General features: G+C 48.7%; 1 protein-coding gene across 1 annotated transcript; it reads right to left on the bottom strand.

Annotated features, from left to right (window-relative positions):
- Positions 1 to 6,350: 6,350 nt before the first annotated feature.
- LOC308690711 (uncharacterized protein) lies at positions 6,351 to 13,566 on the bottom strand. Its single transcript, XM_081365366.1, has 3 exons — positions 13,460 to 13,566; positions 13,322 to 13,371; positions 6,351 to 13,234 (listed from the first exon to the last, which is right to left on the bottom strand). The coding sequence occupies exons 1-3, from the start codon at positions 13,483 to 13,485 to the stop codon at positions 6,426 to 6,428; spliced, it is 6,885 nt and encodes a 2,294-aa protein (XP_081221492.1). The 5' UTR covers positions 13,486 to 13,566; the 3' UTR covers positions 6,351 to 6,425.

Below are 13,566 nucleotides of genomic sequence, written 5' to 3'. Positions count from 1 at the left end.
GTGGTGGGGACTCTGTTATTCTTTAATATTTTGAACGATTTGTACTATTCTCACTTGTAAAAAGCATTCACGTGATCGTAAACTTTAGACTCGTATACGATCTCCCTCAAAATCTGGAGTTGAATAAAACGCACCAATTTTCCAATCTGTCATTATTTGGCGTGAGGTCACTCTTGAGCATCAATTTAAAAATCAACACCCCCAAAGCTTCAGAGTCATTAACCCTTCCTGGGCCGACATTTCATTCTGTAACTTTAGGCAGTTTTGAACCTATGTAGGCTATGCTGTTTGATGTTTGATGATCACATTATTTTACATTTGCCCAAGCTCTCTTTTATCACTTGTTATTGTGGCTTCTTTACCTCTTAGTCTAGTAGCAGCCCATAGAGCCCCATTGTGAACCCGGAAATGTTGAGTACACCAAAGTTTTATTGCAGAAATGTGAAGTATGGGTCCCCAGCATACAGACACTGCCAGATGCTAATTCACATATGTTGAGCAATTTGCATGATTAGCATAATTAGCATTATTAGCTTAATTGTCAATTTAGACCACATATTTTGCACTGTATGGCCAATTTCTACAATATGTGAGTGGTTTTAGAGGTTTTAGAGGATGCTGATTTCATTTCTGGCACTTTCAGAATTCAAAATGGTAATTCTATAACAAGTTTGGATATATTTAGACATTTTTTATTAATTTCGGACAATTTTAGGTTATTTTCATGGTAAACACAATAATCTCACATTTCAGAATCACAAGAGTTCTTGCTCTTTGATATGAATGTTGCTAACCTAAATTTATTTAAATTTTTTGAGGTCCAATCATGTTTTTATGCAAATAAGCTGTTGCAGCTAGCTGTTGTAGTTGTAATAAGTAGGCTATGTTGTAAAGCAAGGGAGCATAGTCTAGTTTTAAAGTCGAAATTCACCTTGCAAATATTTTTTTCTTATATCACCCTTATATTCGAACAAAAGTCAGTCAAGGGATTTAAAGGGTTAGTTCACCCAAAAATGAAAATTCTGTCAGTAATTACTCACCCTCATGTTGTTCCAACCGCGTAAGACCTTCGTTCATCTTCGGAACACAAATTAAGATATTTTTGATGAAATCTGAGCCATGTCTCACTCCTCCATAGGCTGCTAGGTGACCGAAACTTGCTGGCCCAGAAAAGTTATTAAAAAGATCGTTAATATAGTCCAAGTAACTCCAGTGGCTCAATCTTAAGTTTATCAAGCGACGATAATACTTTTTGTGCGCAAAAACAAACAAAAATAACGACTTTATTCCACTTTTCATTTCCTTCTCTCTGGGCCTCGTAGTGTTTTTGCGCTGCGCGTCTGTGTTGCACGTCATCACGCATCACACACATGACCGGCGTCGGCCAATAGTGAGCCTATGTGGTGACGTGTAACACAGACGCGCTGCGCAAAAACACTACGCGAACCAACTAGAGGTCCGGAGAGAAGGAAATGAATAGTGGAATAAAGTCGTTATTTTTGTTTGTTTTTGCGCACAAAAAGTATTCTCGTCGCTTGATATACTTAAGATTGAGCTACTGGAGTCACTTGGACTATATTAACGATCTCTTTAATAACTTTTCTGGGCCAGCAAGTTTCGGACACAATAGCAGCCTATGGAGGAGTGAGACATGGCTCAGATTTCATCAAAAATATCTTAATTTGTGTTCCGAAGATGAACGAAGGTCTTACGCAGTTGGAACAACATGAGGGTGAGTAATTACTGACAGAATTTTCATTTTTGGGTGAACTAACCCTTTAATGTTGACATTTTAATGTTGATATTACTTATGCTTTCACATTAAGATAAAAGGTGGACAGAGTTATGACAGTATTGTTCAATACATTGTGAATTTATAGTCAGATCCATTTTGTGGGTGAATCTGGTGTTCTAAAATTAGTTACCATTATTTTAAAATTTCGGATTCTTCTTTTTTTTTAATTCAGACTTGTGGTTTGATAAGGAAAGGATTAAAAACAGTCGATATTCAGTGTTATTGCTGCTTTCTCAAGTTGTTGTGGAGGATTATTTAACCATTCAACTCTAGGGTCAAGTACTTTCAAAACAAAGAGAGATGGTTTGATCAGGTCGAAATGTCGGGAAAGAAGTGTCTGTTTGCTCCATACAGTGGCAAGGATGGCAACTTTAAAATATCTGGGTCCAAGGGACTACTATGCTAATTAAGGAGACACAGTTATACATGAGACTTTGTCAAACATTATTGCTACTGAAGGTGCTTCATCAGCTTCTGTGCTATGTCACAAATTTTGCTACAGCTCATATACTTCTCGCTCTAGAAACGTGAGCAAACGCAAGTCAGACTCATCCCAGAAAGCGAATCATTCGTTCTGAACTCTGCCTTTGAGTATTCAAAACAGTGCTTGTTCTGTGACTTTCAATAGGCCAGGCCTTCCACCCTTCAAAGATGTGATTTTGTTTAAATGTGATGAACGGCAGGATGATTGGGCAGAAGTTGTGAAGCTACGGGTGAATGGCATCATGGACCTACCTGAAGCTGATGCTCAGTATCACTCCAAGTGTTACAATGCTTTCAGGAAGGTACCTATTGACTCTAATGCAACTGCTAGTAAACCAGTTCACAGCTGCCTAGCTTCGGTCACAGACCACATGAGTGCAAACAAGTCAGTGACATGGACTGTCTCCAAATGACATGATTTTTTTATGGCTAATTCTGGGAGTTTGTGCCGGAAGCAAATGCTAGCCAACCTGTGTGATTATTATGGTGATGCCGTTATTGTACTGAGGGTTAAAGGATGCCAGACGATTGTTGGCTTTAGGCCGTACGTTGCTAAATAACTCAGATTAGTAGGACAAAATGGCCTATTCAATGACGACGATGATGATGTCGACAAGTTTGTCAGAAAAGTGCGGGGAGAGGTCCAGAATATTCCATTGCCTCGTGAATACGACCTTGGCAGCTTTAGGCATGAAAGGGTCATTCAAGATACAAGTCTAATTCTCCTAAGACTTCACTTACACTTGCTCAATGCATCCAGCAGCACATCCATAAAAGCTGGAATCAGACAACTTTGGGGCTAGCTTGTAAAACTTCATCATGAGCATGGTAATTCAGAACTGGTTCGGAACCTAAATGAGCATGGTCTTATTGTAACATATGATGAGGTCCTCCGGTTCCGTAAGTCAGCTGCCAAATATGCCTCAGATGATGCATATACACTGAAAAAAATTATTTGTTGAATTTAATAAAAAAAATTATCGTAAGTGGTTGCATTCAATTTATTTTACCTACATTTAAACAAATGCATTAAGTTGAACTAAAATTGATTAAGTTCAACAAATGATTTTATTCAAGTACCTGCTGGTATGGACTGAAGAGGTGCATTTGCCCTATTCACAGTTGGGGTGATAACTTTGATCTTGTAGTCTTCACACCCGCCGCACAAGACATGCCATGGCCACTCAGTTTGTGCAAAATCCTGCAGGGATCCTGTTCCCTGGAGTGGCGACTCCAGACGGTGGGATTACGTCACTAAAAGTTCCCCGTCTGACAAGGCTCCAAGCTGAGAAATTCTGTCCGGTAGCTAACAGCAGTATTGCCATTGAACTTTATACAGGCCCTAAGAAGCTGACTCCACCCGCTCTGAAAGAAGTGCCAAGAACAGCTACTGTCCAAGAGAGCATCCGAGAGAGGGTTTCTAGAACACAGAGGAGGGATGATGCTTCCATTCTACTCCTCTTCCCCTGGACTGGTCTGCCTACAAAGTTGTGCAAGATCGTCACAGTGATGAACGTGTGTCTAAAATGAAGACTATGGGCCCTATTTTAGCGATCTGAAACGCAAGTATCAAGCGCGAAATGCAAGTAACTTTGAGGGCGGATCTCAGGCGCTGTTGCTATTATACCGGCGGGATAAATGACTCTTGCGCCGACGCAAATCTAAAATGTGTTGGTCTGAAGTCGCTTCATTACTCATAGGTGTGGTTTGGGCGTAACGTGAAATAAACCAATCAGAGCGTCATCTCACATTCCCTTTAAGAGCAGGCGCGCTTGTTCCATGGCGGATTGCTATTATAACGGCGGATTTGCCAGGCGTGCGCAAGGAGCGGTTCACAGCCGAGGAGACCGACGTTCTCGTCAGGGCCGTAAAACACAGAGAAGTGACTTTGGGGATGGAGAAAGACACTCAAATTATCTTCGGTTAAACAGGCGTATGATAATTTGGGTAAATGTGTAAGCTAGATTTATGCCTATTTTTTCACATCTTCATGGACACAACAATCATTTTGTGTGTTAATATTTTTCCTTGTAATTATGTATGATTTGCAAAAATGAGAACTGCTGCGTCTGTGTAGATGAGAGAAGCAAAGTGTATGCGCGTTGTGCACACGCTACATTATGGCCAAGCATGCGCCCTTAAAATAGCATCTGAAAAACGTGTTTTCTGGAACTGCAAAATAGCACCAGGGAACGTTTGCACCGGAACACGCCTCCTCTTTTTGCTGAAGCGCAAGTTCATTCCCTAATTTACTGACGTGCGTCTGTGGAGGGAAAAGTCCGCTGTGCGTCGGGTGAGAAATAGGAATGATACATGCGTCGGTGTACAAAGTCAATTGCGCTGGGTGCAAGATAGGGCCCAAGAAGTGTCTTTGGACCATTGCTCGACTCACCAGGACAGACGAGGATAGTGAAGCTGATGAGGCTGCCTTTTGTTAATTAATTGTGAGGCACAGCAGTTTGCCTGAAGGTGGTAGCCAGTGTGTGCTTTGTGTGGTGCGGAGGTGAGGCCCTCTTGGTTAGCCTTTGGTCTGGCGGGCTGACCCGGGTTGCCCAGACTCAGTTTTAACTCTTGCATCTGGCGGAGTTTTAACTGGGTCCCCGTTGGATCTTGTGACTTGCTGACCAACCTGGGCAGCCCTTCTGCCATTCAGGCGTTGCCCTAGCGACTTGTGTGGCCTGTCTTGTATGGCATGTATACAGTGAATATTTGTACATAGTTCGTTGATCACACATGGTGATGGGCTTAGGTCATGTCATGATCTCATTGGGTGTCTTAAAGAGCTACCCCATTAATATGTATCGTAGAGTTGCAGGATCCAAGTTATGTCAAATACCCGCATTGCTTTTCCCTCCAGAAGTGCATAACATTCAGCCTAACAGATTCATCGTTTATCCAAAAAGCAATTTTGAATCTTCAAAAGTATCAGGAGGGGATTCAGCCTCACTACACACTGAAAACAGGGCATCAACATTCACAAGAGCACTCATGATTCTGAAATGTAAGATTATTTTGTATACCATAAAAATAAACTAAAATTATTACTGAAAGTAATCAGAATTTGCCCAAATGAATCAAAATATGTAATAAAAGTAGTTTTTTGAAAACTTAAAATGCCAAAAATGAAATCAGCATCCTCTAAAACCACTCACATATTGTAGAAATTGGCCATACAGTGCAAAATATCTGGTCAAAATGGACGATTAAGCTAATAATGCTAATTATGGTAATTATGCAAATTGCTCAACATGCACATTAGCATCCAGCAGTTTCTGTATGCTGGGGACCCATACTTCATATTTCTGCAATAAAACTTTGGTGTACTCAACATTTCCGGGTTCACCTAGTTGGCTACTGGACTACCTGTTTTCATCAGGAGATTCTGTACTCTTTCCAAGATGTGTTATAGCGCCCCTTCCGTGACAACAGTGAACACATGGCTGGCTGGAAAATTCAGTCAATGGAGGGGAAAGTGAAGTATGTATACTAGCATTATAAAATCATACAAAAAAATTCAGATACTCAGAATTAGGAACATACATTTTCCCTAAAAATTAAACAATCTAGGTTTATGAAACAGTGAACAAGCAGCCAAGAATACTTTTCAGTACATCTCGATCAAAAATTAAGTACAAGTAAAGTCAAATATACTTAGACTTTTCTGTCAGCATGTCAAGAATACAAGTGCAATTTTAAGTATTTTTTGAAGTACATGAAGTACATTTATAAATACACACTCAGTTTACTTTGTTTAAAAAGTATACTAATAGCACACTTAAACTGTCGTAAGGGTGGCATGCTTCCCATAATGTTAATGCATTGGGTCAGTTGGTCATTCATGGCCATTTGAAGTTGACCACATGAGTGTTTACACTATGAAAGCAATCTAGTCAAATGCATTCAACTACCTCTAGAAGTTGTAGAAAGTGGATAAGCTCAAAACATTTTAGACACCTTTACACCCAAAACTCATCTCCAGGTGTAAACGTAGGAGAGAACAAAGCAGATTGTTAAACAAAGATGAGGTCATGCTAATGCAGTACAAACAATACTAAGACTCCGAGTAGACACTTGAGATTACAGGTTTGTTTATTTTTTCAAAAACAAAAGTTAACACTAAATGAAGAACACAGGGCAAAGTATGCAGCTATGACTTCACTTGATGCAACAACCTCAGTATGCCTGGAGATAAATGCTTATTTTGAGTAGTCTGAGAGTGCAAAGGTGCTGGATCTTGAAAGCCAGGCTGGACAGACTGCATCAGACTCATAGCTTGAAGTGGTATTTTAGTGGGTTGCTCCAAAGGTTTGGAACCAAGACTGGAAAGAGACCTGTAACTTGACTGCTGTGGCTTAGGAAAGACCTGGAATCTAGACTGCCGGGACACAGACTGGTAAGGGGCTTGTGCTGACTGCAGGCCACTGAGCTGGTCCACAGACTGAGAGCTGGTTTGCGCTGACTGCAGGCCACTGAGCTGGTCCAAAGACTGAGAGCTGGTTTGTGCTGACTGCAGGCCACCGGGCTGGGACACAGACTGGTAACGGGCTTGTGCTGACTGCAGGCCACTGGGCTGGTCCACAGACTGGTAAGGGGATTGGGCTGACTGCAGACTGCTGGGCCGGGACACAGACTGGTAACGGGATTGTGCCACCTGCAGGGCACTGAGCTGGGACACAGTCTGAGAGCTGGTTTGCGCTGACGGCAGGCCACTGGGCTGGGACACAGACTGGTAACGGGCTTGTGCTGACTGCAGACTGCTGGGCTGGGACACAGACTGGTAACGGGCTTGTGCTGACTGCAGACTGCTGGGCTGGGACACAGACTGGTAACGGGCTTGTGCTGACTGCAGGGCACTGAGCTGGTCCACAGACTGGTAAGGGGCTTGGGCTGACTGCAGACCGCTGGGCCGGAACACAGACTGAGAGCTAGTTTGCGCTGACAGCAGGCCACTGGGCTGGTCCACAGACTGGTAACGGGCTTGTGTTGACTGCAGACTGCTGGGCTGGTCCACAGACTGGTAACGGGCTTGTGCTAACTGCAGACTGCTGGGCTGGGACACAGACTGGTAACGGGCTTGTGCTGACTGCAGGGCGCTGAGCTGGTCCACAGACTGGTAAGGGGCTTGGGCTGACTGCAGACCGCTGGGCCGGAACACAGACTGAGAGCTGGTTTGCGCTGACGGCAGGCCACTGGGCTGGTCCACAGACTGGTAACGGGCTTGTGCTGACTGCAGACTGCTGGGCTGGGACACAGACTGGTAGCGGGCTTGTGCTGACTGCAGATTGCTGGGCCGGGACACAGACTGGTAACGGGATTGTGCTGACTGCAGTCCACTGAGCTGGGACACAGTCTGAGAGCTGGTTTGCGCTGACGGCAGGCCACTGGGCTGGTCCACAGACTGGTAGCGGGCTTGTGCTGACTGCAGACTGCTGGGCCGGGACACAGACTGGTAACGGGATTGTGCTGACTGCAGTCCACTGAGCTGGGACACAGTCTGAGAGCTGGTTTGCGCTGACGGCAGGCCATTGGGCTGGGACACAGATTGGTAACGGGCTTGTGCTGACTGCAGGGCACTGAGCCGGTCCACAGACTGGTAAGGGGCTTGGGCTGACTGCAGACCGCTGGGCTGGAACACAGACTGAGAGCTGGTTTGCGCTGACTGCAGACTGCTGGGCTGGGACACAGACTGGTAGCGGGCTTGTGCTGACTGCAGACTGCTGGGCTGGGACACAGACTGGTAGCAGGCTTGTGCTGACTGCAGACTGCTGGGCTGGGACACAGACTGGTAACGGGCTTGTGCTGACTGCAGGCCACTGAGCTGGGACACAGACTGAGAGCTGGTTTGCGCTGACTGCAGGCCAGTGGGCTGGTCCACAGACTGGTAACGGGCTTGTGCTGACTGCAGGCCACTGAGCTGGGACACAGTCTGAGAGCTGACTTGGGCGGGTTGTTGGATGCCAGACTGGTCCACAGACTGTAAGCTGGCTTGGGCTGACTGCAGGCCACTGAGCTGGGACACAGACTGAGAGCTGGTTTGCGCTGACTGCAGGCCAGTGGGCTGGTCCACAGACTGGTAACGGGCTTGTGCTGACTGCAGACTGCTGGGCCGGAACACAGACTGGTAACGGGATTGTGCTGACTGCAGGCCACTGAGCTGGGACACAGTCTGAGAGCTGACTTGGGCGGGTTGTTGGATGCCAGACTGGTCCACAGACTGTGAGCTGGCTTGGGCTGACAGCAGGCTACCTGACAGTTCAACAGATTGGGAGCTGGCCTGGGCTGGTTGTTGGATGCCAGACTGGTCCACAGACTGTGAGCTGGCTTGGGCTGACAGCAGGCTACCTGACAGTTCAACAGATTGTGAGCTGGCTTGGGCTGGTTGTTGGATGCCAGACTGGTCCACAGATAGTGAACTGGCTTGGGCAGGTTGTTGGATGCCAGACTGGTCCACAGACTGTGAGCTGGCTTGGGCTGACAGCAGGCTACCTGACAGTTCAACAGATTGTGAGCTGGCTTGGGCTGGTTGTTGGATGCCAGACTGGTCCACAGACTGTGAGCTGGCCTGGGCGGATTGTTGGATGCCAGACTGGTCCACAGACTGTGAGCTGGCCTGGGCGGGTTGTTGGATGCCAGACTGGTCCACAGACTGTGAGCTGGCTTGGGCTGACAGCAGGCTACCTGACAGTAAGCTACCTGACAGTTCAACAGATTGTGAGCTGGCTTGGGCTGGTTGTTGGATGCCAGACTGGTCTACAGACTGGTAATGGGCTTGTGCTGACTGCAGACTGCTGGGCCGGGACACAAACTGGTAACGGGCTTGTGCTGACTGCAGACCGCTGGGCCGGAACACAGACTGGTAACGGGATTGTGCTGACTGCAGACTGCTGGGCTGAGACACAGACTGGTAGCGGGCTTGTGCTGACTGCAGGCCACTGGGCTGGTCCACAGACTGATAACGGGTTTGTGCTGACTGCAGACTGCTGGGCCGGAACACAGACTGGTAACGGGATTGTGCTGACGGCAGTCCACTGAGCTGGGACACAGTCTGAGAGCTGGTTTGCGCTGACTGCAGGCCACTGGGCTGGTCCACAGACTGGTAGCGGGCTTGTGCTGACTGCAGACTGCTGGGCTGGAACACAGTCTGAGAGCTGGTTTGCGCTGACGGCAGGCCACTGGGCTGGTCCACAGACTGGTAGCAGGCTTGTGCTGACTGCAGACTGCTGGGCTGGAACACAGTCTGAGAGCTGGTTTGCGCTGACGGCAGGCCACTGGGCTGGTCCACAGACTGGTAACGGGCTTGTGCTGATTGCAGGCCACTGGGCTGGTCCACAGACTGTGAGCTGGCCTGGGCGGGTTGTTGGATGCCAGACTGGTCCACAGACTGTGAGCTGGCTTGGGCTGACAGCAGGCTACCTGACAGTTCAACAGATTGTGAGCTGGCTTGGGCTGGTTGTTGGATGCCAGACTGGTCCACAGACTGTGAGCTGGCCTGGGCGGGTTGTTGGATGCCAGACTGGTCCACAGACTGTGAGCTGGCCTGGGCGGGTTGTTGGATGCCAGACTGGTCCACAGACTGTGAGCTGGCTTGGGCTGACAGCAGGCTACCTGACAGTTCAAAAGATTGTGAGCTGGCTTGGGCTGGTTGTTGGATGCCAGACTGGTCCACAGACTGTGAGCTGGCCTGGGCGGGTTGTTGGATGCCAGACTGGTCCACAGATAGTGAGCTGGCTTGGGCGGGTTGTTGGATGCCAGACTGGTCCACAGATAGGGAACTGGCTTGGGCAGGTTGTTGGATGCCAGACTGGTCCACAGACTGTGAGCTGGCTTGGGCTGACAGCAGGCTACCTGACAGTTCAACAGATTGTGAGCTGGCTTGGGCTGGTTGTTGGATGCCAGACTGGTCCACAGACTGTGAGCTGGCTTGGGCTGACAGCAAGCTACCTGACAGTTCAACAGATTGTGAGCTGGCCTGGGCGGGTTGTTGGATGCCAGACTGGTCCACAGACTGTGAGCTGGCTTGGGCTGGTTGTTGGATGCCAGAATGGTCCACAGATAGTGAGCCGGCTTGGGCGGGTTGTTGGATGCCAGACTGGTCTACAGACTGATAACGGGCTTGTGCTGACTGCAGACTGCTGGGCCGGGACACAAACTGGTAACGGGCTAGTGCTGACTGCAGGCCACTGGGCTGGGACACAGACTGGTAACGGGCTTGTGCGGACTGCAGGGCACTGAGCTGGTCCACAGACTGGTAAGGGGCTTGGGCTGACTGCAGACCGCTGGGCCGGAACACAGACTGGTAACGGGATTGTGTTGACTGCAGTCCACTGAGCTGGGACACAGTCTGAGAGCTGGTTTGCGCTGACAGCAGGCCACTGGGCTGGTCCACAGACTGTGAGCTGGCCTGGGCGGGTTGTTGGATGCCAGACTGGTCCACAGACTGTGAGCTGGCTTGGGCTGACAGCAGGCTACCTGACAGTTCAACAGATTGTGAGCTGGCTTGGGCTGGTTGTTGGATGCCAGACTGGTCTACAGACTGGTAACGGGCTTGTGCTGACTGCAGACTGCTGGGCCGGGACACAAACTGGTAACGGGCTAGTGCTGACTGCAGGCCACTGGGCTGGGACACAGACTGGTAACGGGCTTGTGCTGACTGCAGGGCACTGAGCTGGTCCACAGACTGGTAAGGGGCTTGGGCTGACTGCAGACCGCTGGGCCGGAACACAGACTGGTAACGGGATTGTGCTGACTGCAGTCCACTGATTTGGGACACAGTTTGAGAGCTGGTTTGCGTTGACGGCAGGCCACTGGGCTGGTCCACAGACTGGTAACGGGCTTGTGCTGACTGCAGACTGCTGGGCTGGGCCACAGACTGGTAACGGGATTGTGCTGACTGCAGTCCACTGAGCTGGGACACAGTCTGAGAGCTGGTTTGCGCTGACAGCAGGCCACTGGGCTGGTCCACAGACTGTGAGCTGGCCTGGGCAGGTTGTTGGATGCCAGACTGGTCCACAGACTGTGAGCTGGCTTGGGCTGACAGCAGGCTACCTGACAGTTCAACAGATTGTGAGCTGGCTTGGGCTGGTTGTTGAATGCCAGACTGGTCCACAGACTGTGAGCTGGCTTGGGCTGACAGCAGGCTACCTGACAGTTCAACAGATTGTGAGCTGGCCTGGGCGGGTTGTTGGATGCCAGACTGGTCCACAGATAGTGAACTGGCTTGGGCAGGTTGTTGGATGCCAGACTGGTCCACAGACTGTGAGCTGGCCTGGGCGGGTTGTTGGATGCCAGACTGGTCCACAGATAGTGAACTGGCTTGGGCAGGTTGTTGGATGCCAGACTGGTCCACAGACTGTGAGCTGGCCTGGACGGGTTGTTGGATGCCAGACTGGTCCACAGACTGTGAGCTGGCCTGGGTGGGTTGTTGGATGCCAGACTGGTCCACAGATAGTGAACTGGCTTGGGCAGGTTGTTGGATGCCAGACTGGTCCACAGACTGTGAGCTGGCCTGGGCGGGTTGTTGGATGCCAGACTGGTCCACAGACTGGTAACGGGCTTGTGCTGACTGCAGACTGCTGGGCCGGGACACAAACTGGTAACGGGCTTGTGCTGACTGCAGGGCACTGAGCTGGTCCACAGACTGGTAAGGGGCTTGTGCTGACTGCAGACTGCTGGGCCGGAACACAGACTGGTAACGGGACTGTGCTGACTGCAGTCCACTGATTTGGGACACAGTTTGAGAGCTGGTTTGCGCTGACGGCAGGCCACTGGGCTGGTCCACAGACTGGTAGCGGGCTTGTGCTGACTGCAGACTGCTGGGCTGGGACACAGACTGGTAACGGGATTGTGCTGACTGCAGGCCGCTGAGCTGGGACACAGACTGAGAGCTGGTTTGCGCTAACTGCAGGCCAGTGGGCTGGTCCACAGACTGGTAACGGGACTGTGCTGACTGCAGACTGCTTGGCCAGGACAAAGACTGGTAACGGGCTTGTGCTGACTGCAGGCCACTGGGCTGGTCCACAGACTGTGAGCAGGCTTGGGCGGGTTGTTGGATGCCAGACTGGTCCACAGACTGTATGCTGGCTTGGGCTGATTGCAGGCCACTGGACTGGTCCACAGATTGCGAGATAGCTTGTTCAGAGTTCTGGCTGCTGGCTTGAGATTGTTGGAGGCTGGGCCGGGCCACAAGTTGGTATCTTGCCTGTGATAGCGGCACACCACTAGGCTGAACTGTGGAACCATAGCGTGACTGCACTACTTGCTGGCCACTCAGTAATGGCACAAGTCCATATCCAAAGCTGGCTTGCCCTAACTGATAGCTGGGTTGTGAGGAATCATTTCTCTGCTGCAAAGGCTTGACCAAAAAGGTAGAACTTGAAATCTGGACTGGCCTGTTACCAGAAGATAACTTAGAAACAACTTGAAGTCTACTGCTCTGAGGCTTGACAATGGGCTGCACTGCAGACTGGTAGCTGACTTCCACTAATTGGCCACTGGACTGGGAGCTGTTCTGCACTATTTGCTGGCTACTAGACACCACAGACTCATTACTAGACTGTACTACAGTTTGATAGTTGAGCTGTGTTGGCTCAGGTAGAGACTCAGTGCGCATACTTGTTCCCATTGCAGTGGTCACAGAACCAGAAACAAGACTGCCACTACCAGTTGAAGATATCAGAGATCCTTGAAGTTCACTACTAGCATCAGAGTCAGAACCAGGCTTATATACATTAGTCACTGGTCCAAAACCAGAAAAGCCATTTTGAGGACTATAGCTTACACTGCTATACACACCCTTAACTTGTGCAGCACTGTAAGTGTTACTCCTTGATCTTTGAGGACTGATGGGATTTGATACATCAGCACCATACCAGCTGTAGGAACTTCGTGGTTTCACATCCTGCATGGGGAAACCAGCCTCATAGTATAAAGGAAAACCACTCCTGACAAAGCCACCAACTAGGAAAAATAAAAAAGGGGAAAAGAAAGAATCAAACAGACATGCTAACAAACATGAATTATAGAACTTGCCTGGATAAACCTTACCACTTCCAAAATGGTCACAGACACAAAAACTGAGAAGTGCCAAAGAAAAACTGTAGACAAAAAAAAAAAAAAAAAAAAAGTATTAGATGAATGCCACTTGTTAACAAATGGTTAAAATAGTACAATTTATCATCATACCTTAAGAGTTGGCTAGTACCCTCCATGGCCAAACAAAAATACAACAACTAACCACCTCAACAACACAAGTAAAGATTCATAAAAAACATACTTGACCTCCAACACAT

Source organism: Scardinius erythrophthalmus (assembly GCF_964197995.2).
Source record: "Scardinius erythrophthalmus genome assembly, chromosome: 5".
NCBI lineage: Eukaryota > Metazoa > Chordata > Actinopteri > Cypriniformes > Leuciscidae > Scardinius > Scardinius erythrophthalmus.
The sequence above is the reverse complement of the archived record's forward strand: the minus strand, read 5'-3'. Positions and strand labels throughout refer to the sequence as shown.

Excerpts from the sequence above, each read along its gene's own strand:
- LOC308690711 (XM_081365366.1), bottom strand. The coding sequence starts at position 13,485 with ATGGAGGGTACTAGCCAACTCTTAAG. Across the intron at positions 13,372-13,459 it reads GGTACTAGCCAACTCTTAAG|TTTTTCTTTGGCACTTCTCA; the intron begins GTATGATGATAA and ends TTTTGTCTACAG. Across the intron at positions 13,235-13,321 it reads CTGTGACCATTTTGGAAGTG|TTGGTGGCTTTGTCAGGAGT; the intron begins GTAAGGTTTATC and ends TATTTTTCCTAG.